General features: G+C 45.9%; 2 protein-coding genes across 2 annotated transcripts in view; one reads left to right on the forward strand and one right to left on the reverse strand.

Moving 5' to 3' along the window:
- Positions 1–14,041, forward strand: part of LOC144112817 (zinc metalloproteinase-disintegrin-like protein F1) — a 61,910-nt gene extending 47,869 nt beyond the window's left edge. The window contains exon 20 of the mRNA XM_077645632.1: positions 5,964–14,041. Coding sequence (XP_077501758.1) covers positions 5,964–6,380 — 417 coding nt within the window. The 3' untranslated portion in view covers positions 6,381–14,041. The remainder of the gene's footprint in view (positions 1–5,963) is intronic.
- Positions 14,042–20,871: 6,830 nt separating this feature from the next.
- LOC144112818 (tyrosine--tRNA ligase, cytoplasmic-like) lies at positions 20,872–23,487 on the reverse strand. The gene is made up of 2 exons (XM_077645633.1): positions 22,001–23,487; positions 20,872–21,561 (listed from the first exon to the last, which is right to left on the reverse strand). The coding sequence occupies exons 1-2, from the start codon at positions 23,371–23,373 to the stop codon at positions 21,345–21,347; spliced, it is 1,590 nt and encodes a 529-aa protein (XP_077501759.1). The 5' UTR covers positions 23,374–23,487; the 3' UTR covers positions 20,872–21,344.
- Positions 23,488–25,687: the final 2,200 nt, after the last annotated feature.

Genomic DNA, 25,687 nt, shown 5'->3' on the forward strand with positions numbered 1-25,687 from the left:
GACAAAGACCTTAGGCAAACTACTTCTGGCCAACGCGTGTACAGATCTATTATGCAAAGCGCGTACCGATGTCCTCGGCCAGATGATGGCTCAATCGGACCTATGATATCCGCGTTCACTTTCTGAAAGGGAAACTTCGGGCGAGTGAGAGGCGTTATCGGTACCCTATCGGTTCGCCGGTGGTCTGAACGCACTTGACAGCTATGGCAGCTGTCACAGTGTTTGCGAATATCCGACTCCATGCCCGGCCAGTAGAAACTGTACTTTAGGCGAGCTTTAGTCTTGCGAAAGCCCAGCTGTCCCCCCCAATAGGACTCGTGTGCTAGGCTGAGTGCGGCCTCGCGCCGTAATCTTGGCAGTACTAACTGCTGTACTCCTTGGCCTAGCACCTGGTCTTTATGATACAAAACTCCGTCTACGATAGACATGCCCGCCTTTCCTTGCTTGGCGTTCTGCCAGGCCTGACGCAGAGTCTCATCCTCATGCTGCTCCGCGCGAAACTTCTGTGCCCCGCTAAGCTCAGCCGTGCCGCCCGCCTGTGATGGCTCGACCTCATTACTGTCAACTGTCTGCTGGGGCAGGGTTTCGTCTGCGAACGCCAGGACGGGCTCGGTGCCCACGTCTGGCCCTGATCTATCTGGTCTGTCTTCAGCCGGCGGCGACAGAGTTCCCACCGCCTGCACGAGACTCTCACTGTCAGTCTTGCCCGAGTCGTGCAGCTGTTTCCATGCGTCTGCGGAAATTAGACAGTCGGCTTGTGTGAGCTTGTCGGTGAGCGTACACAACACCGGTGTCGCATCGTCCACATTTTCGATCAGGGGAGCGCCACGACACAGCGCCAATGGAACTACTGCCAGTTTTGCCTCTACCTTCTCTCCGAAAGCGGAGACGAGATCGATCGTCCCATGTGGGGATACGAACTCCTCAGGTACAAGGCTTTCGCGCACTACGGTGATATCTGCACCGGTGTCCACAATAGCGCCAATAACCGCTTCCCTAGAGCAGATTTTAATGTCCCTGAGCGCTGGACGCGTGGATTGCAAGGCATGGGTGGACACGCGTGCCGTTAGCCTATCATCGCGCGGTAAATTCTCTCGTCTATCAGCTGGGTTCTCACGATCAAATGGGCACTTCGCGACATGTCTCCAGTTTCCGCATCGGAAACAGCCAGCCGACCGCGATACCTTTTTCTTTTCTCCTCCTGGCCTGACTGCGGCTATTCTGTCTCCTCGCTCTGCTCCATGCTTCCGCGTGGGTGGGGCTTCAGTTCTCGGTTTTGGGGGCGTGCCAAAACCTTTAAAGCTGTGGGCTTTCCTCTGAGCGCTTCCCTTCCCGGCGGCCTCCTCGTATGTCTGTAGCAATGCAGCTATCTCATCCACATTCAGCCATTTCTCACCCTCGCGCAGCTTGACATATTTATGTGCTTCTTCTGATAGCCCCGCCTTGAGCTGGTCGGCAACCAGTAGCTTCAATAATCCGTCAAAAGACGACACGCATCGTGACTTTAAATAAAAATTTAAGTAACTCTGGACACGTGTGACAAAAGCCTTCCAGGTTTCTTCGCGGCGCTTGGTGGCCCCAGAAAACCGCCTTTGATACTCTGCGGCTGAAAGTTTCAACACGTCTAGGACCACCGCCTTCAACTCGTCATAGTCCCTGTGCTGCTCTGCGGTGAACCGTGTCGATAAGTAGGCTACCCGCTCAGCCAGCACCGGGAACACAAGCTGCGCCCAATGTTCCTTCGGCACGTTGTAAGCCACGAGCGAGCATTCCACTGACTCAAACTAGACGGGTACTTCACCGTCTGCCGGCAATTTGGGGAACGCGCCGGCGAGTAGCTTAGCATACTGTCTCAACCGCTCGTCCTCGGAAAGCGCCGCATTCTGGCTTCGAGCACGCATGATTTGCATCTCGAGCTCTATGGCTCTTATTTTTTTTTATACAATTCCAACTCTTTCTCAATGTTTTGGCCATGCCGTGACCCCGACGCCTCGTTGCTGCCCCTGTCTCCACCGTCCCCCCTGTCACCACTGTCACTACCGCTGTCAATCATAGATGCCTTGTCGGGGTTAAGATGACCAAATCGGGTTATCATCAACTACGCAAGCCTTAGTCAAACAGTGACCGCTAAGAAAACGAAGGAACCAGGGAACTCACTCGGAGCTGCGCTCAGGGTCCTCTTTTCGGGCAGGGATGACGGCGACCTCGGACCAGGTGCCGACTGAAGCCGCTAGCTGCTGCCTTTACTCGGGGATGCCGTTTTCTGTCCGCTGAAGGCCATGTCCGCTTGAATCTTCCAACTGCCGCCGTTGCTAGGGAATACCACTCTGTGTCTGTTGAAGGCCTTGTCTTCGGCGTTTCACGCCCGATGCGGTTCGCACCTTCGTACCCTCGTAGCCTGTCGTCCTTTCGGTATCTCGCCTTGGATGCCGAACTTCGTCGTTCTCTCCGTGGATGTCTTCGTCCGTTCCTCGGGGCCGCTGCAGAGCACCAGTACTGTCGACTGCGCCAGTAAAGGTTTGCCGATGGTGTTGGTCCGGTGATTTCCAGAAACTGGATGCACCGCTTGAAGGCTTCTCGATGATATGACTTGCAGGCGAAGCAATTTAGTGAGAAACGAACTTTTATTCAGGCTATTTACAGCTGGGTACAAATAAGTCAGTATACGGCCACAGCTATCCGCGGCCGGCCTAGCCGACCGCCTGCACAGAGGCGAGGGACACTGCGTCCCAACAGTCAAACTGGCGCGCCTTGCACCAGCTCTCAACGGTCACTCCCTCCGCACTCGGCCAGACCGAGCGCCTGCCAGCTAGGAGTCGCTAGAGACCAAAGCACACGGGTGCGGCTCCCTTCGCGGGTACACCCCGAAGATGCCCGCGCCCCTTTCCACACGTAAAATAAACTGCTAACTGCGGCTCATCAGTTTTGACGAATAGGAAAGCTCAGAACTGATGTCAGCGTTTTCCCTTACCCACGAGTTGCTCCCTAGGTGGTCTCACAATCCGCCAAGGGGACAGGGGTCCAAGGTCGAGGCCGGCAGATAGCCCCGCCGTCCGGAGCGGCGAAGGAAACCGCAAGGACGAATGGGGAGACTAACCAAAAAGGCACGAGTCCCCTTCTAACGGCGTTCACCAAAGCAAAACAAAATAAAACAAAACCGGACGCGCAGCCTAGGTCACTGCCCTCTCGCGGAATATTCGCAACACATGTACAAAAAGATGCGACAGCGCGCCGAACCCTACAAGAGGCATGTATGGCATGTGCAGCGATGGCGCTAGAGAATAGTTTCACACAGGGCATGGACATCGTTCCTCAGACCCACTCACAGGCTTCACTGCTGAGACTGCACAGTTAGTTGCGTTTTAAGTTTATGAGGTGCATGCTGAAAAGGAAATTGTGGACTCCGAACACAGCAGAAGGACTTAGCTTGTAAGACTTAGCTTGTAACTGACTGGCCCTTTCATGTTGTGCACCATGTGCAGTGCTCGCCAGTAGTAATAGCCCAAAAAAAATTTGATGTATTTTGCTTTCACATGACAACATTGAACTGTGGTCATGGGCCACAATACTGTAGAATGTGTGCGTATTTATTCAGATAAGCACAAAATAGATGATACAGCTGGCAGTGCAAAGACCTATCAACCTGATAATCATACTCTGAAACCTCGTTAATTCAAAATCATCGGGACCGTGAAAAATATTTGAATTAACCAGGTTTTCAAGTTAACCAAGTACACCAAACAAATGGGACCCAAGCAGAAAATTCTGCTGCGGGAACGCACTACCTATATTAGATGAACTTTGCAGTTACCATATATTGCTGCTTAAAAGTCGACCCCCAAACTCATTATCCTTGCTGGGCAAGAAAAAAAAATTGACTCCAAATATAGGTCAATGCGTACCTTTATTTGGAGCACCCATTCCCTTGCCCGCCTCATTCCGCCGCCACACTTTGTTTTGTTGCTTCAAGCAATTATAAGGATAGCAGTCTGAAGCTAGTGGAGACCACGAGTGAAAAAACAGCACTCTCCTCTGCCTTCCACACTCGCGTGCAGCCCGGCTGACTGGCGGCAAACCGAACTGCAAACGGTCCTGTAGTTTCGGATTCCGGCACGATGCATGCCCCGGTTATTATCGGAAGTGAAGTCACTGGATAAGTTTGCAGAATACCACATTCCTTTTGCCCGTGCCACCAGACTTGGATCAAACATGGCTGCCACAGCCCAGTGCTGCCTAAACAGCCAGCACCAGTATTTGAAGGCGGTTTCCATAGAGCAGCGGGCTGCCAAAGCCTCTGGGCTTTCCTCTAGAACCCGCGTGCATGCACAAGGTACTGCGTCAACTGGTACGGAAATTATTTCTTGGTTTCTTAGAGTATCCATTCAAAATATTTCCGAAGACAGCTATGACAACTGCGCCGAAGTTTAATTTGTCAATTATAATGAGTTGCGGCGGCAGATACGCAGGGAAACACGGATATATGCAATGCCAAGAACATCAGGCAGGGGAAGCCATGAAGCTTCTGAATCCACTGGCGAGGAGAGGAGGATCTAATACTCTAAAAACTTATCCAGTGACTCTAATCGGAAGCTTGATTTCGTGCAACCTACTACTTGTCTGAGGAAGCAACCGTTAATAAAACAAGCCAAGTAAACGGCATGCAATTTGAATTTTCTTCATCGGAACCAATCTGCTTACGAATTAACTTTTCTCAACGCATGGAGCCCCACGCTTCCTGCCAGGAACGGGCATCAGCATGAGGGTACAGCCCTCTGCTCGTCCAAGACTATCTTAGACCCCACAATAGGTCGGCTCCGCATATAAATCGACCCCCCCCCCCAATTTCGAATGCTCATTTTTCTGAAGGTCGACTGATGTGCGGCGGTACTCAAAAATGTCTGTAACCCTCTAACCACAAAACATCATTCAAACAAATGGCGCTGCATTGCGCGCAGCCAACAAGTCGCGGACACTCTCTGACGCTACTAGGGTTAGGAGATGTTTCGATGTCAGCACCTCCACTAGACACTGCCTTGATCACTGACAGGCTGGAGAGGAGCAAGGAGCGTGCACATAGCTGTTTTCAGTCTTGCCGTGCCGGGCACCAAGAGCGTGTTACTTTGAAACTGATATCCACGGTTGCATTATAGTGTAGTACATTGTTTCCTCTGCAGATGCACGCTTCAGCAATCCACAGACCATACCATAGGCTGGTTTTTGTGCTAGGAGTACTGGGGCTTTGCATCAATATTGGCCTGTCGAGCAGCTGCAACATTCTGCGGCGCCGCCTTGCAGCTCCGATAGGCCAGCATTTCACCAATTTGTGGGGAAATTGGGATCAGGCATTCCCACATAGCACCCAAGATCTTCGAATCAACCGGTTTGATGCAGGCCGCCGCTTCGAATTATCCGGTCAAATTTATATTCGAAATTATGGGATTTCAAATTAAGAGAGTTCAAATGATCCAGGTGTTACTGTAGTTGTCTTTCTATGTTCACTCATTGCTCATAAATGCAAACACTTGTCTATGTGCTTCAAGATCAGTGCCATCAAAGATCTGGAAAACTCCTAATTTTGATGCACAGCAGATGAAAGTTGTGAAAAAATACAAATTTTTTCCAAAAACGCCTTCCATATTCACTTCAAAGAAAAATTAAGAAGCACAGAACCCTATTTATACATTAATTGTGTGTGCTTTGCAGTGCATAGTATATGGCCCTACAATTTATAGTTCTCGGTCATTAGTAGCAGCCTGGTTGCTGTAAGATCATGAGCTTTGTAATTGATATGGCCCGATAACCTTATCTGCATTTGTGCACACTTGCTTAGCTCTTTATTCGGGTCAGTCACCGTAAGGTCCTCTTGGGAGTAAAAACTACCTTCTTTGTGCTGGCATAGTGCTTTCTTTTAATGCTTGTCTTCAGTTCACCAATTGTGTTCTGGCTGTGTGACTTCTGTGCAGGGGAGCATGCGTGGGCGCCCGCGAGTAGCACGCTCGGCAAGCCAGCGCAGCAACGGTCCTCGGCCAGCACATCCACCCCCGCCACGGCCACCTGCACCCCCTGACGGGCCTCTGTACGATGACTGTGCCACAAGTCTAGAGTTTGCAGGCACCCCACTAGCCTTTGTGCATGATGAGCCAAACAGTGCGCAGAACCGTGTTGTGAATAGGCCGTTGCCTGCACGACCCACACCTGCCAGCTCACAACCCACACCAGTCAACTCCCGACCCACACCAGTCAACTCGCGCTCCACTGTAGGAGGGGTAGCCGCGCTGGCGCAGAAGTTTGAAAGGAATGCAACAGAGTCTTCCCAGCCACATCACGGGAGAGTACAGCCTACACCAGGGCAGCGGTCTTACACAACAACACTTTCATGAGCATCCTCATAGCACACTGGCATTGTACACTGCACTTGGCATGTGGTTGCTTGGCCTGGATTTAACTCTCTGCCGTGGCCACATCTGAGGTGCAAGGCATAGGAGAACTGTACACCTCTGCATGTCGAGCACCGCAGGTTGTGACATTGTTGCGCATTGGCTGTTGAACTCATCATAAATCCTCACTGCGTCTCATAGTCCAAGCAGGGGTCATGTGATCATGAAGATTTCATGTTTGCACAGCTTGTGGCATTACTGAAAGACTAAGGACCGGATTTGGCTGCCATGATTAGTTTTTTAATAGTATATCTTTATTTTGGCTGACACTGTTTTACAAACAGGAGCCTGCAGGAATTAGTTAAATGCAGACATCTGCATATACCAAGCTGACACAATACATGTGGCAACTGAGTCAGAATAAAAGGCAGTGAATTCCACCTATGCTCTGGCACATGGGCAATTCATTGTTTTGGCTTGGAGATGCCATGTCTCAAGTTTAGGCAATCGAACTGGACAAAAAAGGCTTGTGCAAAAAGGGCTTGTGCCCAGCTGCAGAACTTGGCCTTTATGCTGCATTTTTTAATTGCTAAATTTAATTTCACCACTTTTCAACCATTGTATACTTTTTCGGGAAGCAGTAAGCCCTGCATTTCATTGTGAATCTTGTTTTGTTATAAGGCAAAGTTATACAATAGAATCCTGCTGTTATGTTATTGAATGCTGCATTTTCCCAACTGCTACGCTGTAGTCAGAGTTGTGCGTACGGCATTACAAGTAATTGATTTCTTGTAATGCGTTTATTATTTTTTTCAAGGAGTAACATTCGCAGTAATTCAATTTTTTATTTATTTATTTTTTCTTCTTCAAAGAATCAGTTATTTGTAAAAGTTACCTTCTGTTCGAAAAACGAGTCGTAACCACCAGTATGACCTCGAGAACCAGAACATGCTGGCAAACACTAGTTCTAGTGCCGAATATTCCTTCGCGATAGAGAGACAATGGTCAGGTTGCGTAAAAGCTATGTGCGCAGTGATGTTGGGACATGCAAGCCTGAGAGGCCTGCATTTGACTAACCCTGTGTTCTGTGGTTTGCATTTCTTCATGATGGCACAACAAAATGTCAGGTTTAGTGAGCTTGAGCCTTTTCCCCTCGGAGTGCGTTAGCAACGAAGCGTGAAGCCTTGCGTAAATACAAGCTGGTACACAAGGTCTTTTTAAGTTATAACTCACCCTTCCCTCCAGTGCATACACAGAGAGAGCCGTCAGTGTCGCTGCTGATGTTGTCACAGTCACAAGGAAGCATGGAAAAAATACCGGTGAAAATTTGGGAAAAAACTGCTGGTTAAAAATTTACAGTGTATGAATTGCAATAGACAACAGATCAAGGTAGCTGCATTAGCTTATTCTACATATATATTTCCCTCACGCTAATAAAAGTTCGAAGGAAACTAACGTAGTAGTAATCGATTACTTTCTTGTAATTGTTCAGTTACTTTTTTCGGGGCTGTAATTGACCACTGAAAACAGTTGCATTTCAGATGGAGTAATTGTAATTGTAGTCGGTTAGTTCTTTTCTGGAACTTGCACAATCTTGTTGCAGTGAGTCAGTCCTACTATAGCCCCCATAGAAACTCGTGTGATACAAACTCGGCCGTCGCATCTCAATTTCAGTAGTGTTCCCACATGAAATGCTGCAAATGTAGCCTCGCTCAGGTGCTTTACTCCATGCTGGCATTTTGGCATCCAATGTTTAGCACACACGCTACAGTGATGGCACAGCAGCTCCAAAATGGAACTCCACACTCCAACGGCACACCGCAGCCATGCTGCCGCATGCACGCTTATGGGCAGCATGAATTTTGTTTCAGCAGTTGGTGCAGTCTCATTGGTGCTGCGATATGCATGCAAATAACTGAAAGCACAAAAACAAAGCTATGTCACTCGGACAGCATTGTACAAGACGCGGTTGACGGGTTGGCTCCAAGGCTTTCGTTTTATCATCCACTTTTTTCTTGTACCCTGCAGCTTAAAGGACTAAATTTCTAAATTCCAATAGGCAAGGGTCATGTGTGGCCGCTGAGAAAACAGTGTAGAAGCAAATGTATGTCACAATATGGACCGCTCTGTGCACACTCCCTCCTTGATGCTGCCACCCTTTCACCGGCAGCTGTTCAGGCAAACAGAGCCATTATGGGGCATTTAAGGTGCTCTCGATGAAGAGAGTCGCAAAGCCTTGCAAATTCGAAAAAAGCATGTTGCGCTTACAATATTAAAAAAAAAGAAAGAAAAAGGCAGACAATGCTGCATTATCTCTTCACGCACTGTATTCAGCTGCTGTATTACCCGGCTGGTACAGTTCTTTTTCGTGGTCTCATGAAAAATGTAACAGCATGGTTCTACTGTAGTACGGTCATTCAAACTTTCCACACTGTTTTGAAGTATGCATGTGTGCTCAGTTTGACCAACTTGCAAGAACTACAACATTGGCACACTTCCAAGCACAAACACACATACACACACATGCACACCTAATCCTTGTTTATGTTCCTACACTGCTTTAAGTCATTACAAGTACAGTATAAACTCCTTAATTTTCAAACTTCAAGGGACAGGGGAAAATGTTCAAACTATCTAGTGACCCCGAAAAAGCTGTCAAGAACTGCTTGCATCAAGGTAAATTTATTTGGCGAAAGACTGGGCAACAAGTGCCTGAATCTGGGGTGAGAACAGCGCGGCAATGACTGTTTTTCACGTTTCCATCAGTGCTTTATTGCGTGCATACTTTCGGGACCAACAAAGCAGAGCTCCTTCAGAATCGTGAGCGCCTCCTGCAACCTTCATGGTGTGACGTGGTAAAGCCCCGCTGCTACCGCGTCACACCGATCATAAATGGTACTGTCATGGGTGAGGAGGCTTCACCACACAAATGCGAACGGCACATGAAGAGCACGCAGTTTTGGCGCACTGGAAGTACAGAACCACGAGTATGAAAATGAAGGCAATTGCTTAGCGGCGACGAAACAGCAAGAAAAAAATGGGCGGGGGGGGTAGAAAACATGAGCGATGTACCAATCAGCGTTCGAAATGGTGCTCTGCTGGGCTAGCATGGCTGGCTTATGCTGGCTAGTCGATCCACCGTCGCTGCTGTGCAATGCAAAGCTTGGAAAAACGAAACCGAAACTAAGCGGTCAGTCTGTTCTCTGACACAGGGCCGCCTGTTTGTTATCACACCGGCCATCACGCACACGTCAGAAGTGCACGAGCGACTCTGCAGCATGGAATTCAGGTTTTGAGTAGGGCTGTTTCGATGATCTTTTGCTGTGCCTGCACCGGTCATACCTGGGCGTGGCTTCCCTTTGGGAGCCTTCTCGAATCAACCTGTGCAAGACCTGTAGCACACGAATTAATGAGCGTCTAATGCCACAGACTTACGTGGGGGTTGGCCGGGACCAAGCCAGCAGTTGAGTTATCAGGATGTCTGAAATAATGGGGGCCAAATTTTTTAATGACCTTTTACTATACTGAGGCTGTATCTTTTGCTGTGTTCATTCCGCTGTGGCATTCTTTCACCACTTGTGACACAGTATACAGCAGTGGGCAATCACAAAAATTTTTGCAAATAGCTCCATGATTGGTTTCTAATGCTGGGTCAGGTGCAGCTGCAGCTAGAATGAACAATGGATCGTTTACTGTGACAGTAACATTTGGCATTGTGATGACCAGCACAGTGAGTGCCTTGGGTGTTCAGTGAACTTGTATGCACAAGCGATTGGTTCGACATCTACACAGCACTGGAGTCTGGCATTCGTCCTTTGAGCTTTGCTTGCTATGCTAGTAGAGTAAGGCCACGAAGTGTTATTGTGAGTGATAGGTGTTTAATACCCCAATTGAGCGGGAAATTGCTATGTCACTTTCTATGAGTGCTCTTTTGTCTCGTGGAGTGTCGCTTCGCTATTGCAGTGCTACACCGCTGAAGTATGTCGTCCAAAATTATGTTGATAACAGCAGGTAAAGCTCATACGTGCTCAAAAATTTTAGGTGCTCACAATTTCTTGGGTTGCATCACTTTTATACTACGTGCTTTTTACAAGGCCTTATTTTATTAACAAAAACAGCTGCCACAACCTTACCGATGTAATCAAACATAGCAAGCAAAGACAAGCATGATGCACATCCAGTGCTCAGAGAGGGAAAATTGTTGGATATGTTGTTTACTTTTGAGTACACTTATCGTTAATGCTTAGCAATAAAATCTAATAATTTGTCTTGAAATTTATCACCATCCTTGTTTTGAACTATGTCTATTTCAACCCTGGAAGAGCTGCTATTGAAGTTGTTCATTTGATGGGAGTTAAATCTGTTTGGGCACAACGTAAACTGCAAGCAAATGTGTTACTCAGTCACCGGTCTGCTCTTCATGGACTAGGTACTGCTCACCAGGTACCTTGTGCTCACAGTCCTCAAAGGGCATTAACCCTTTCCTGTCGGGTGTAGTTTCCCCACCAACTAGTGGTCCAGTCAGCATTCCTTTGGGCCTTGCCCCTCATAAGGAAAGGGTAATTTGGTTGTAAATAGTTATCTACAGCATTTTTTCTGCTTTGCTATGTCTTCTACGGAACTTCTTCGATGTGTGGTATTTCTAGGACCGTTCTTCGGTATATCATCATCGCTGCAGGTTTCACTGCTGCATTCCTCAGTTTCACTGTCTGAAGTTACTCTTGACATCAACTTTTTAATGCGAGAACATTAGGAGTGCCATGAAGGTGAAAACTGTCCGGCGGCATCTGTGTAAAGCCTCCACCTGCTAGGTGGTGTTTAGGGAGATGTGACTGTTTCCATCTGACCCCCTCTCCTCCTCCTCCTCCTCCTCCTCCTCTCCACTTGTAGGAGAGAGGAGGGATGAAGGATCTCTCTGCAAAAATGAAAATGACTAAGCAGAAAGTGACTCGGACAACAGTAGGTCTACCTGCAAACCATACAGCCTCCCGAAGAAGTACCAGCGCAAAAATGAAGCTTGCCGGAGCTATCGCATCTCACATTGCTCGGGAAGGGCAATCTATGTCTTGCAGGTGCCGCCGGTGGCTGTGTTTGAAGCAGTCACCTGCCAGTACGGTAACACATTGCTTAACTGCTGTGCCACTGTGCCGATAATGGCATGAGGACTCTCTACGATCTGACAGTGCGATATATCTTGTGTAGTTGCGTAGTCTGAATTGGAATAGATTGGAGAGTGAACGACTATGAACTCTGAATGGGAATAGAATCGGGAACTGGAATAGATTGATAAATGAAAGAAACATGCTATCGCATTTCTTCTGTGTGGTCCAGTTGATCACCGCTAATTTTATTATCAAAGGACGCACATAGTTTTCATCAGCATTGAAGTCATCTTCGCTTTCAGCAAAATCATTTGACAGCTGTACGGAAAAGACGAGCAGTGGGATGCAAGCCACGCCGCATTGTTTTCATACTATTTCAGGGCCTCCAAAATCACCTGATAAGATATATTTCTGCATTGGTACAATGCACCCATCTATCGGGAGAAAAAAAAGAAATGCTAATCTGCAGGCTACAGCTGTCCCCATGAGATGGGGGGCTCTTTTCACTACATAAAATGCGTCAAGCAATGCCCGGCCGCTGACCGGATCCACGCTTTTCCACTGTCTGACAATGCCCGACAGATGGCCGGAAAGGCTAGCGTGTACTTTGTGTACTAGGTGCATTGGCAGGTTTCCTAAAAGGTAGCAAGCAGTTCTTCTGACATACTTTTTAAGGTTGCAGGTATATTCAAGCATGCATGCATACATTCTGAATTTGTTTGCTTTAACAAGAAAACAATTTGCAACCCGTTTCACTCGTGCCTCTTGGCACGAGTGAAAACCCAAGGTGGGAACATCTGTCACGTACATGGGCTTTAACATCATGGAGTGCACGTGCCCGACAGCTGCACATTTGTCGTGTCTTCTTTAGATACAATGCTGTAGTCAGTAGCCACAAGAACTGTGCCTTGCTGATGTGCATGCCAGTGTGCTCATGGGGACTTGTTCTGACATGCAGGAAGTCTTGTGAAGTCTCTGGGGCACCCAAAAAACTTTCCTGGTGGGAGTCCTTGTACATATGTGGCAAGCGGTTTGCTGGTGTTTGCAGTTTCCAGGGCTGGGTGGAGAAGAACACCAATACTCGGTGCATAATGGGCTGTGCCCTTGGCTTGCTGTATTTATGGCCCTGCATTTGTGGAGCATGACCTTCCCCTTACGCTGGTATAAGTTGAAGTTGGTTGTTTTGCATCCAGTGTTGAGCAGGGATCTGTTGTGAGCAGACTTCTGCGTTGAGTGTAGTGCTGCTTGGCTGTTTTGAGGATGCACTCCTACTTAATGTTCTGCCATGGTACAAAGCTCATTGCATGCTGTTTTGATGTAGTGTGCTTTCAACCTTTATAATCGTATGACAGTTTGCAAGGCTTGAAAAGCTGTACAAGTAGTCTTGCACCATAATGCCTTTGAATGAATGCTGCTGTGCTAGCTTTGACATTTCATTTGTTCATTCAAGGTGAGTCTACTATTGCTCTCATTGCTCTCGCATGGTAGACATTGGTCAGGTGATAGGTAGTGCAACTTCTGTCTGCGTTCTTGGCTTTTTTGATATCCAGTGGTTGTATGTCTTAATAAATGAAGAAGCATGTAGGTTCTTAGAATTTCCAATCCTTGAAATACAGGACAGCAAAGCTATCTGTACAGGAGCCTTACCATTCACCATAGAGTGGCTTTGTAATAATGCAGTAACCTGCAGTTGTAATCCTAAAGCGAGCCAGAACAAGACAAGGTTTTTGGGTGCGGCATGTGTGAGCCATGTTTGGTTATGCAATATGTGAAATAGAGTTACAAAGTTGGCCATATTGTGCCGTGTGCCATGAAGTGAACATAGTGTTGCGACACTTTTTTTGTTCTTCAAGTTACAGCATGTGCGAGTCCACATTGCAACATTAATTTCTGTAGAGGACAACTTGGCAGACTTCATTTTGCAACCAGTATTAGAGAATGCTGTGACTGGGAAAAAGAGCAGTCGTCGATGCTGGATTGGCACAAGTTTCTTTGTGTGTGATACAAAGACAAGTCATAATGAAGCGCACATAAGAGTGGCACTGTGTTCATTGGCAATGGCGAAGCAAAATGAGAACAAGCTTCTGGGTTCTACATCCTCCTGCCACAACTCCTAGCTGTGCATGTTTGTTTTTGTAAGTGCCTATTTATAGACATTTTACATCTATTCATTTCTTGTTTCTCTGCGCGTGAACAGGAGGCATGTGTTTCCTTCAAAGGGCTTTTCCTCAGCCATTGTTTCTGACTGGCATGTGCAGGCCACGCATTTCTAGTGCATGTGGCAGTTGTTACAATAGAATGCTGTAGTAGGTTAGAGCACACAATGACTTAAATAGCATTCAGTCTTGTGAGATAACTGAAGTTTACACCCATGCCCGTGTGCAATATAGACAAGCTGTACATTTCTTGTGCAGGACTACCACTAGTGCAGTTTCAAAGTGTGAATGTCACAGTTTTATTTTTTCCCTGTACATATGTATTTACTGTGTTGAGCAAAGGTTGCTTCTGTGAACAAGCATATATAAATAAGTATATATATAAATATATATATATAGACGTATACATATGCACATAATAAACCGTTTATTTATGAACTTTGTGTGGTCTGACTGGTCTCTGCTTCTTTGTAGACATATTGATGCGGGAGAAGATCGGAAAATGCAACATTTTATTTCCTGCTTGTCCATGGCTCTCATTCTCTGAGTGGCTTTTGCCTTGCATTGTACGTACACTGCTGCAGTCTGAATGACATTTCTGTACATTTCACAGATGTCCAGGCATGCGCAAAAGTATAGACCACGTGAACTGAGGCAAAACTGCTTGTTAGGGCTATCCGGCAGTGGGTGCATGTTGTTGATATATGCGCTGTAAGCCCTCCCTAATATGCTAGCCTGCTTGCCTGTGCATTTCCGTCGGGCACTGCTTTTTCGACAAAAAAAACACACTCTATCATTTGTGTGGTCTCTCCTCATTTGCACATGCCTGCACATTTAATTCAGCCTCAGTGACTGCCACATAATGGCTGGCTGTTGCTACAAATTTATCATAAAACTGCTGGTATTGCTTCGTGTTTATATATCTTATTTCTTCAATCCCTGTTGTTTGTCACAGCTTTAAGTGCTTACCGGATACTTGGTATGGATTACTAGTTAATGATGTAAGTACTTTATGTACCGCATTTACTCACATAATTTGTGCACTTTTTTCTTGTATGTTACGGCTTTAAAAAGGGGGTGTGCAAATTACGCAAAAATTTTGTGAACATGTCCGAAAAAGCTCTACAAAGCTCATTGCGCACAATATGTACTATATATTTCCACCTATACGTTGACCCCCCAACTCTCCTCACTGGCTAAAAAAAAACGATTCCAAACATAAGACTCGCACCCCTTCCCACTCTGTCGCATGTTATGTAGTTCCCTGTCTGATGGCATGACTGCATGTGCGCAGCTCAGAGCAATACACGCGCAACGATACAGTCTCGAAGCCAGCAGTCCAAAGAAAATGGAGATAAAAAGCAATGGAACGACACCCTCGCGTGCGGCTCTGCCAACTAGCAGCAAACTGTTAGGTAGTTTCAGAATTCGGCACAAGCTGGAGGTTACCGGAAGTTTGCTCTTGCAACTGTACGCCCAGGAAAGTGACTGCCAGCGCAAGCAAGCTGGGTAAACTGCACGCGGTTGACCTCTCACCAATCGCGCCTTTCGCACTGCCCTGCGCGAACCCGTGTGCATGCTGGTGGTCTGGCGCAGCAGGGAGCATAAAATATGCATTTTTTTTAGGAACCCAGGTAATAAATTAGGGGTGCACAAATTACACGAGTAAATACGGTATGTAACACCCTTTGTTTTGGCTAAAATCTAATTTCTCTCAACTTGAAATTATTCGTCGATATCGTAATCGATACTTATGTCACTTATGCATCGCCTGAAAGTAAATCTGGCAACTGTGGCCATAAAGCCTGTAATGCTGCACTTAGCAGCAGAATGACTTGCCTCCTTAGCCAGCAGGGTGAATGGTAACTATAGGAGTGGTCAAACTTTCAGCACTTGATTTTTACAAAATTCAGCCGGTACTTCTCGGCATTTCTATTTCATAACTTCAGCATTCATAAGCACCCATTTTGCGCCAGCACAATTTCTTGGCATTTTCAACAAATTTTGACTAGGGGCTTTATGTGTCCATTTACAGCAAAAAGGCAATGGTAGGTACTAACGAAACTTTGTCGCAGATTTAGTGCAGGAGATCCTGACTTGAAGATGTGGCATTCCTCTACCACCAATTGCTTCCAGAAGGCTCAAGACCTTACCACAGCAGAGGAAGCTTGGGGGCATCTATCGGCTAATCCTTTACGCAGCTTTTCCGTGTACATATCATTATTATGCCTCCCTTGTTCAGAGGACAGCTGGCACTAGCAGGCATTGAGTCCTTGGTTACTCGTGGTCCCTCCTCACCAAGACTGCTTCATGGACACTACCTGTGATCTCTCTACATTTGGAGCGTGTCTATTGAAGGGAATTTATCTCTCTTCACTTCTTATTACATGTTAATTTCAGCAGAAGGTAAAAAGCAGTAGATTAGCAAAAAACAATGCTATGGAATGCATTTAGCAGACTCTTAAGTTCCCAGAAGTGGCCTATCAAATCCCTCAAAAGGAAAGTATAAGTGAAGTAACATGTCGGAACTCTTTTATAGGGGCCAAAACTTTGAGGCTTGCGAAAAAAAAAAACTCATAAGGACAGCTCAACAACCTACAGAAAGAAAACTGATAAGGGTAATTGACAGCAGCATAATAAATGGAGAACAAAAAATGTGAGTTGATATCCCAGCTGAAATAAAGAGGAAACTAACTTGCACAAACCTTGTGATGCAAATGGCAAATATGTGGCAGTCTTCAGTTAATAATGGATATCAAGGCAAGGGAAACAGCTGTGTCAGCATATAATCGGGTGGGGAGATGAAATCGGGCAATTTTCTAGGGTAGGCTGCATATGGCTGCCAGAGGATGGGACTGAGCAGAAAGCAGTTGGTCTTGGTTCTGCATTGGATTTTACGTGGCCATAGTGATAACCATTTCCTACTACGACCTTTCTCGGTTGTCTGCGTGTCCACTTTTTCCCAAGAGCAAGGAGCTCTGCAGTTAATCATTCCGGACTGCCCTTAACTGCGACAGAATCACGGCTGGCAATGTGTGGCTTAGCCAATGTGAATTATGCACCTGTTTGCCTTGTGGCACTTGCAGTTGGTCACAACATGTGCCGAAATGTTCGTGCACTGAGATCTCCAAGCCTTATTTTTAAAGCATCTCTTGCTCCAATTTCATTCTGATATTCTGCTCAAGTTTAAGAGGTTGATTATATAGATGCCTTGGTTAATATTTGTTTGAAATATTAAAGTATTGAATGCTTTAATTAAAATTAGTTCTGAATAAACCAAATTGGTGAAGTGAGCAGTCCCACACGAAAGGCTCCTTTTTCCTTGAGAAAATAAAATTTCAGGGCCACCCTCGTCAAGATGCCAGAAGGAAACCAATACCATTAGATCAATGTCATGTATAGCATCCAAAAGCACACTGAGGAAAGGCAATGCCTTGGATGTGCTACCGCTAAACTGCATCGCACCAAATCGAGGCTTGCAAAGATCATCACCGACATGCAGCAAATGCATGCTTTGGCAATTCTAGTGCTGTTCAACCACTTATGGAGGATGCAGGGATTACAGGCAAAATTAATTTTTTTGGTGTAGAGCAATGAAATTTGGGATGCTACGTGGCAAGTGGACTGAATGCCTAAATAAAAAAGTTTCTCTGCAATATTTTGAGTAGTTCTGACATAAAATTTTTTATATGCTTTACTGCTATACCAAGCTTGCAGAAAGACTGGCGTGACAGCAAAACATGGTAGGAGTCTGCAGTCACTCCTCAGTTTTACCCAAAGAATTTTTTGATGCAGTGAAGTTCTCCAAATAGTTGCTGAATAGTTTTAGCAACCTTATTTTTTTTCTACACAGAATGTATATAACCATGCTTTCATAATGCACTCGTTATCGTCATGTGAAATTAGTGACAGAGTGAAAAAATGAGAAAATAATTCAGAAATATAGGAATGTTTATTTATTTACTTTAAAATACTGCCAATCCCAATCGGGATCATTGCAGGAAGGGCAAAAACAGAATTCAACAAAGCACGTACATAAAACACAGCGTTGCAACTATATGTGAACACAGGCTGTTAGGTTAATAGCAATAATAATCAGTGAGAAATAACTTGGGAGCAACAATAAGGGAAAAATAAGAACAGCATGACGCATTACACTAGATCGAAAGAACAATTTTCATTACTTAGAATGGAGCACTGGAGCTGACGAAATGGTGTTCATAATGCACATTGCAGAGCTAGTAGGTGCGCTTCGTATGTCGCTGAAAATTTTTCTAAAGATGAGCTGGTTACAGTTGATGGTAGCTTATTCCATTCTCTAATAGCTAACGGAAAAAACGACTGTCTAAAACAGTCTGTGCTGAATCGATATTCTTCCACTGTTTGTGAGTGCTTATGTCTCGTTGTTCTTGTTTCCGGTTTTGAAATATACCTTGTACTACCTATGTTCACCATGTTATGAATAAGTTGATAAAGTAGTTTCTGTCGTGCAAGCCTGGCACGGTTCTGTAATGTGAGTATTCCAGTGTTGTTTATCAGTTTTGTGGGTGATTCAGTTTGTCTGTATTTATTGTAAATTTTACAGCTTTCCTTTCAACTCCGTCTAGTTTCTTTATTAGTTTATCTGTAAACGGAAACTAGGCTATATTCAGATATTCAAGTACAGGTCTCACAAAAGTATTATAGGAAAGTAATTTAATGTCTGACGGCACCTCTTGAGAAAGAAAAGTCGTTTCAGTGCAGATGACATAATGCAGTTCACGTGCGAGTCCCATTTAAGATCAGATAATAAAATTAAACCTAGGTATTTGTGCTGTGTAACTGCGGGAAGCGGGATATTGTTTAGTGTGTATGAAAAGTCCGATACGTTATGTTTCCTAGTAATTTGCAAGATGGCTGATTTTTCGATAATACTCACTTGCCATTTAGCGAACCAATCATATACTAGCTTCACTGCATAAAGAATTTATCGAGAAACACAATGCAACAAATCGCATGAAAATCTGTGAAGCCATTGCCATGCTGTGCTTTCTGCAAGCAGGGAAGTCTAATCAAACTCCTGGCACTTTCACAGATATCTCAGCCAGTTTTTGGCTACCTATGGTAACATTTTTTTAGTCAGTTTGGGGCTCTTTTCACGGAAAATATTTTGTGACGTAATTAAAGAGACTGTATAGATACCAAATCTGGTGTTTTCTAACATCCATTTTTTTTTCAAGATTTTCATGATTTGATTCCCACATCCCCTATTAATGGAACGAGCAAGATCAACTAATCAGAAAATTTATGCTTTATAAAATCATCTATATTTTGCGATGCAGAGCTTGACACAGCAGTCACACATCTCTTATTCTTTTGTTGTAATATCACTTCAAACTGCTTTTGTTTTGCTATAACCCTTTCACACTACATTATTGTTCTCCAGATGAAGCGCAAAAACATGGCGTATGTTTATTTTTTTTTAAAGACATGGCGCTACAAGTACACGCCAAAAAGACGAGGAGACAAAGGACAGGCGCCAGCTTCCAACTGTTTATTCTGAAAGTGAAGCACGTAGCATCGAGCTACACCCACTTTCACACGCAAAACCAACTAGCCCGGCAACGTAACGTTACTGAAATGGCATGTCTACGTTGCATGCCAGCAGAGTAACATAGCACCTCAGGGCTTTGTGATGAAGGTGCCAAGGAAGCCCGTTTCATGCAGGTGATTTATTTAATTATTTATTTATCGATACTTCGAACGCTCCTGTTGGGGTATTAAATGAGGGGTGGATCATTGCAGCATTGTCAATTTTTACAATGAATGCCTTAAGTATGCTGTATTAGCGTGATGAACTGCACCAGTAGGAAGATTATTCCATTCACTGGTTATCTGGTGAAAGAAAGCATGGTATGAGCAGATGTTGAGTAAAACTGCTTTATGATTATTAAAGCAGTCAGAAGCATGCTGGGCTGGTGTGATAACACAATTTCCAAGCGAGGAGTGATAGACATTGTCTGGCTATTTTGCAGCATGAGATGAGGGGTGCAAGATTTTATTCCAACTTGAGTTTGGTGACGCAGTAAATTTGCAGGTATATGCATTTGAAGTATTGGAAAATGGAAGATGTGAAAAAAGGAGATGTACCTCTGCTAATTACGTGTCAACAACACAAAATTAACTAGCACGTTGCCAATCCATATGGCTCTTGCCTCATAACAGTAAGGTACACAACACCCATGCCACCCCAGCAAAGAACATGGAGCGCCAATACCTTTCACTTTAATATCAGTTGTGCAGTGCCTGGCAGCAAGGCCGATTACAAACCCCCTTATGCCGGCTGTGCCAAGTTCTCTACACCTTATTTAAGCTGCGACCCTATAATGAACAGCTTGCAATAATAAAGATTATTGATAATGGCCAAACATAAAGCTATGCCAATAATTACAATCGTGCCGTTTCTGCCTTACTCGTACCCACAAACACCACAGTGAACAATGAAGGTGGGAATGTGGACAACATGGAGACATCCCTGCTGTAAACAACTTTTTGCTGTAATAGGCCGTGTTAAGTTAGTAGCATAACAATTTGTGAATTTTTTTAATGTAGCAGAGCCAGAACCACTAGCTTTCCATTTCCACTGGTCAGAAGGCATGTACAACAACCATTCTGAAACTTCATATCTAGTTAGAATGCTGCCACGCACTAGATAAGCCAAAAACCCTGCACTACTTTTGTTCTAAATGATGATATTTGATGATGACATGCACATTGGGCTTTTAAGTATAAAACTAAACACTGGTGATGCTACAGTACAGATGTCCCAAAAATGCAGCCCTTGGGCTGCATTTCTGCAAGCCAAGCGACAAGGCCTCACCTTGTCACTTGACAGAACCATCTTTGTTAATCTTTTCTGATATCTTTATCGCTATCCACAACACCCACTCATCATGCCATGCTTTTATGTCAGTGCCTAGACATACTTTGCATAAAAACCTGGAGGTAGGAATCGCCTATCTTTGCACTATTCAATAGACAGCAGGAGGGGTGCACTGCCCTGTACCTTCCTTTTTAGCTACTGGCCTGTGGGTGACAAGAGCCCCCGTGGCAAGATGAGCTGCTTAAGACTTCTGCCTGCGAGAGCACCATTTGATGTGCCTTGTACGGGGACAGAAAAAAAAATTGTGTAATACAGGCACAATGGCATGTCGGAGTGCATCACTTCTTGTGCAAGTCAGCAAGGTAAAGACAATATTCCCTGGGAGCACGCCACTTTATTGCAGGAGTAGTAGAAATACAAGCCTTTACAAGATATATGAATGCATCTGTCAGTGTAGATACCCATACAAAGCATACATTTGATACAAAATTCCTGCAAAAATATTCTTACTTGCTTAACAAGTAACAGGTACAAAATATCAATGCATGCATGTGCGTTTACTCCTTTGGTATAGTTCCCAGGTGCAGTGCAAACGCATAACAGATGGAGTTCTCACATTATAGCCGTTGTTGCTGACCTTGATCAAAGAAATCATTGCAAACAGTGAAAGGGCTTATACTTGACTCTGAATTTACTTATCACAATAAACACAGACCAATCAAAGACCAATGAAACCAAATTCCACCAATTCTGATGCTTTGAAGCTACCCAGAGTAATGGGACTCGGGTAAGATCAACTTGAGTGTAGGATGCATAAGTTAAGGTGTTGCCCTATAAGTGAAGGCTCTTATTTGATGGGTGCTCCCTTGAGTGAAGTACAGGTGACAGGTTGACCATTCACTAGGAATGCACAGCCTCTCCACTCGGCCACCAGGGATGCGGAAACCTTCATGTCCACCTGCAACTTCTCCCAAATCTTCTTTTTGGGGTTTAGCTGGCCATCTGGCTGAATGCTGGCATCCTCATAGCCTTCAACAAACACTCGGTCTCCTGGAGTGCAGTTGCTGCAAACAGAAGGAACACATTTGCTTCAAATTTCCACATTAAAAATGGACTCCTCTGAGCTACCATTCCACTAGAGGCTAACGTCGGTGACCACTGGGGCAGCATTCCACTTAGTACTCGTGATAGCATCTAGAGAGAATGCATGTTAATATCTGGCTATGCTTACTGCTCGCACTGCCAAAATAAACTTGCTGCAAGTACATTCTGATACAGTAACAGGCACTCGTAACAGGAGCACACAACACTGAGATGGAGATGCAGAGGACAGCATGGTGTTGTGCAATTAATAAACTGCTAGTTTATTTAATTGCATAACACATATTTGTTGCACACACATTTTCACCGCAATGCTAAGTAGCAATGTCTGTCATTAGGGAAAGAAAGCACTAGTGCACACTAAGCTTGCTGCAACACGTCCAAAAGCATGCTTCTGCTCACCTTGGTGGTTTGAGGGGCTCGACCTGCCGTGGCTCCTGGACTGAAGCACAGAGAACCATGGCTTGTGATTCCGCGCCTCGCATCTTTGATGGCTTCAAGTTGCACAGGAAAACAAAATTCTGGTTGAGAAGCGCCTCTTTTGGTACCAAGTTCCGCAGGCCACTGACCACAGTGCGGGGTCCAGCAGGTTCACCCAAGTCCACACGAGACACATACAACGTGTCCGCGTCCGGGTGGTCATTCACTTCGATGAACCGTCCAACCCTCAAATCGAGGCGCTGCGGAGTCACTTCATCAAACACAGCTTTCGTTGGCGGAGGGTAGGCATCAGCGGCCAGCTTCTGGAGTTTCGGGTCGCTGAATGTTTCCCTGATCGGATCTAGAAGCCGGTTCAAGTGCACCTCGACCATGGCCTTCAAATCACCCGGGTGCAACTTCAGATTCTTGAAGTCCTCTTCTAGCTCTTCGTAGCTCGAATAGGTGATGTTCCCGCCATGTGCCTCATCACGCACGATGACCAGCTCAGCGCCCTTCTGAAGAGGCACCAGCACATGCTTCACAAAAGCAAGAACGCCGTTGTCCTCCAGGTTTCCCGGCTCGCAGAAGGCTTTCTTCAGCTTCTTTTTGACAGCCGTCGGCGAGTCAAGCAAGTCGATCTTTGAGTCCTCCTCCGATGAGCTCATCTTGCCGCCCGACAGGCCAGGCACCATGGGATTCATGAAATGAATGCGCTTTTCATAGCCCAGTTGAGGCAGATACTTCTCGGCGAAAGTGAAAATCTTGCGCTGGTCAACTCCCCCAAACTGCGCATCGACATGCAAATATTCTTCGTCCAGGGCTTGTAACAATGGGTACAGCATACTGCTCAGAAGGGGATGCTCGACTTGCTTAACCACCTCGGCCCCAGCCTTCTTTGCGTCGTGCTCAGTTACCAAAGACACAAGCCGGTAGACGTCCATTGAGAACTCCTTACTCAGCTGGTACGTGGAGCCTTTCACAAACTTTAGCTTTTCCAACGGCACCCCGATCGACTTCAGCATCGCCTTAATTACTTGCTCATAGTATTGAGTACGCAGTTCTAGCAGGCCCCAAGGAGCTTTCATGTTGTCCAAGTATGCATGCAAGTCAGCGAAAAGAATGGTTACCTCGCATCCTGCTTTCAAGAAGTCGGCAATCTTCGACATAGGAACGAAATAAGCCACATGGGGCTTGCCGGTTGTGGCTGTGCCCCAGTAGATTTTCAGATCTCGTTCCTTCATGATTTCATTCATTCGGGCTTCACCGAGCACTTCCTGGAGGTTTCTTGTAACAAAGTTCACCTTTGCCGAAACAGCTGCGCTCCCGCCACTCGCTTCAACGGTGTGTTCTGCCATTGTAGGCGGTGAAGTGCAAAACGAGCGAGGTGAAATAAATCTAACCTACTAATGCGACAACCGCACAACGAACATACGGTACGTAGACACGTGTGGCAGCTGTTCCACGCAACCGACGCAACACTCGAAAGGCATTGACGTGAACACCGATCGTGGGCGGCGCCTGAGGGCGCCCTGCGCAATAGTTCACGGTGTGTTATATGGCAGTTAACCTAAATAATAAACTACTTACTTTACTGCACAATGTCTCGGAAACGTTTTGCAAAACAAATAAAACAATCAAATAAACGCTAATTTTAGCACATTTGTTTCCAAAACAGGTCAGCGACGCTGCTCCGATCGGTGAAGTGGCTGTTGCTCCCTTGGAGCGTTGGACGCGGGAACTACTGGCGCTGTAGTCGAGCTTTTCTACGTCGTCTGCCAGCGCGGCACTTTCGTTCGCTGCAATAACAGCGGTAACAGGCTAGTCGGATTTTCAGGCTAGTTCTTGCATGGATGGGGCTCGTAGGGATTGGGAAAGCATCTTTGTGGTGAAATTTGTGCACCAAATGACTTCAAGCGAGTGTTACACATGACATCCTGCTTTGCGCCTATCTGCATAAGTGGCAACAAAAACGATGCCACCGATCATTTTCTCACACCGCCACGCGATGACAGCCTATTTAAAAAGTGAAAGTGGAAGCGGATATTGCATCCTAAGAACAGCTGTCTCGCACGTCTAAGATGTGTGAGCGTCATTTAGAGTATAATGATATTATCAATGACTACAAGCGCATGTTATAAGCGGTCAGGAGATGCGCATCCCTCGCAGGACGGCGCGCTGCCCGGTGCCATATCCCTAAACTCTTTCCCTGTCTTCTAGAGCGATTCTCAAAACAAAAAAATGTGCAGTGCAGGCCGAAGTCATCCAAAAAGCGTGATTTCATGCAGGCTTATAAGTCCGGAGATTCTTGCGTCGGCAGTACTTTCGTCGTTTTCAAGCGAGCCGTTCGTATGCACTCATTCCGAATGAGTTGGGGCCACTTTCCTGCTCGGCTGAAACAAGTATTACGTCTGCACTGAAGCTTGGTGGCTTGGTGACCTGCCGGCTGTGACGCCACCCTCTACGGACAGGTGACATGAAGCTATGAACGATGAAATAATAGGGAAATTATGTGGAGTTTTCTGCACCAGAAAGCTAGCGGCAGGCCGTCTTATCATTCAGGAGGCTGTTTTCAGGAAAATGGTAGCTGCGTCATGAATGGCTGCAACAAGCTGCACAAGCAACAGTTTAAAACTCCAGCCTCGGTCACTGTCCTTGAGAGAATCATGATGGATGTGGTTTAAATTATGCGCAGGTGAAAAGACAAATCTTGGCGTACAGGCAGTGAAATTGGAAACTGTTCATCACAGACAACTGCCGCGTGGAAAAAAGGAGCAAGGTCCTGGCTCTGAAAGGAGCACTCTCAGTATTTACAGACCAAGGAAATGAAAGGGCACTGATAGTGAACAGCTCATCGCCTCTGCACTGAAGCAATTCTGTAAAAACATCCGATTGGTGTTGGGTGCTATAACCGCTGAAAAGAACATTGTGACAAAGTACAGTGTTTTTAAGTTATCCGACACGCGCAACACGTAGGAGGGCTAAGCGTGCCTCGTCCAGTACCATGTTGTTCGTCCCAATCTCAATGTACACCTGAGCCCTCCAAGCAGGGTGGTTTTTTCATCATGCACCAGCACCTGCACCGGTGTGGATCCACCGGATGTAGAAGACTGTATTTTGGGGCCGCGCCACAGGACGTCACACTGGACTTCCTTCGAGAGTCCAGTGTGTATCTAAACTTAGATAATACATTTATGCCAGGAGGCGCACTCTCGCAATAAAAAAAATGCACCAGCAAAGCCAGATTCTTGTTTTGTTGACGCAAGAAAAAAAAAAGGATTTACCGGCAGATAAGGGTGCCGCTTTCCAGAGGGGTAGCAGACGATGCGCGAGACATGTAGGAAAGCCGGACTGCGGCACCGTTAGTTTCAGTGAAATCCACGGTCTTCGCGCGAGCTAGCGGACGAGTATGGGAGGCTGCGAAACTGATTACTGTATGAACGTTGTGACCACGTCGGCCATGATAGAGCCAATAGACCATGCAATAGAACATTGGCTGGGGTGGCCTGACGCGTTTATTGAGTGCATTGTGTGTATGACATGTCGGCAAGCGAACCACGGCTTAGGCTTGCCGCGCCATGGAGTCGGGAAATGTAGGGCATCAGCATCTACGCCGCACATCTTTTAGTGACCCAAGGCAACGTCACGGTGGAAGGAAATCTTCAATTGACC

The sequence above is a fragment of the Amblyomma americanum genome, chromosome 1 (assembly GCF_052857255.1).
Source record: "Amblyomma americanum isolate KBUSLIRL-KWMA chromosome 1, ASM5285725v1, whole genome shotgun sequence".
Classification (NCBI taxonomy): Eukaryota; Metazoa; Arthropoda; class Arachnida; order Ixodida; family Ixodidae; genus Amblyomma; species Amblyomma americanum.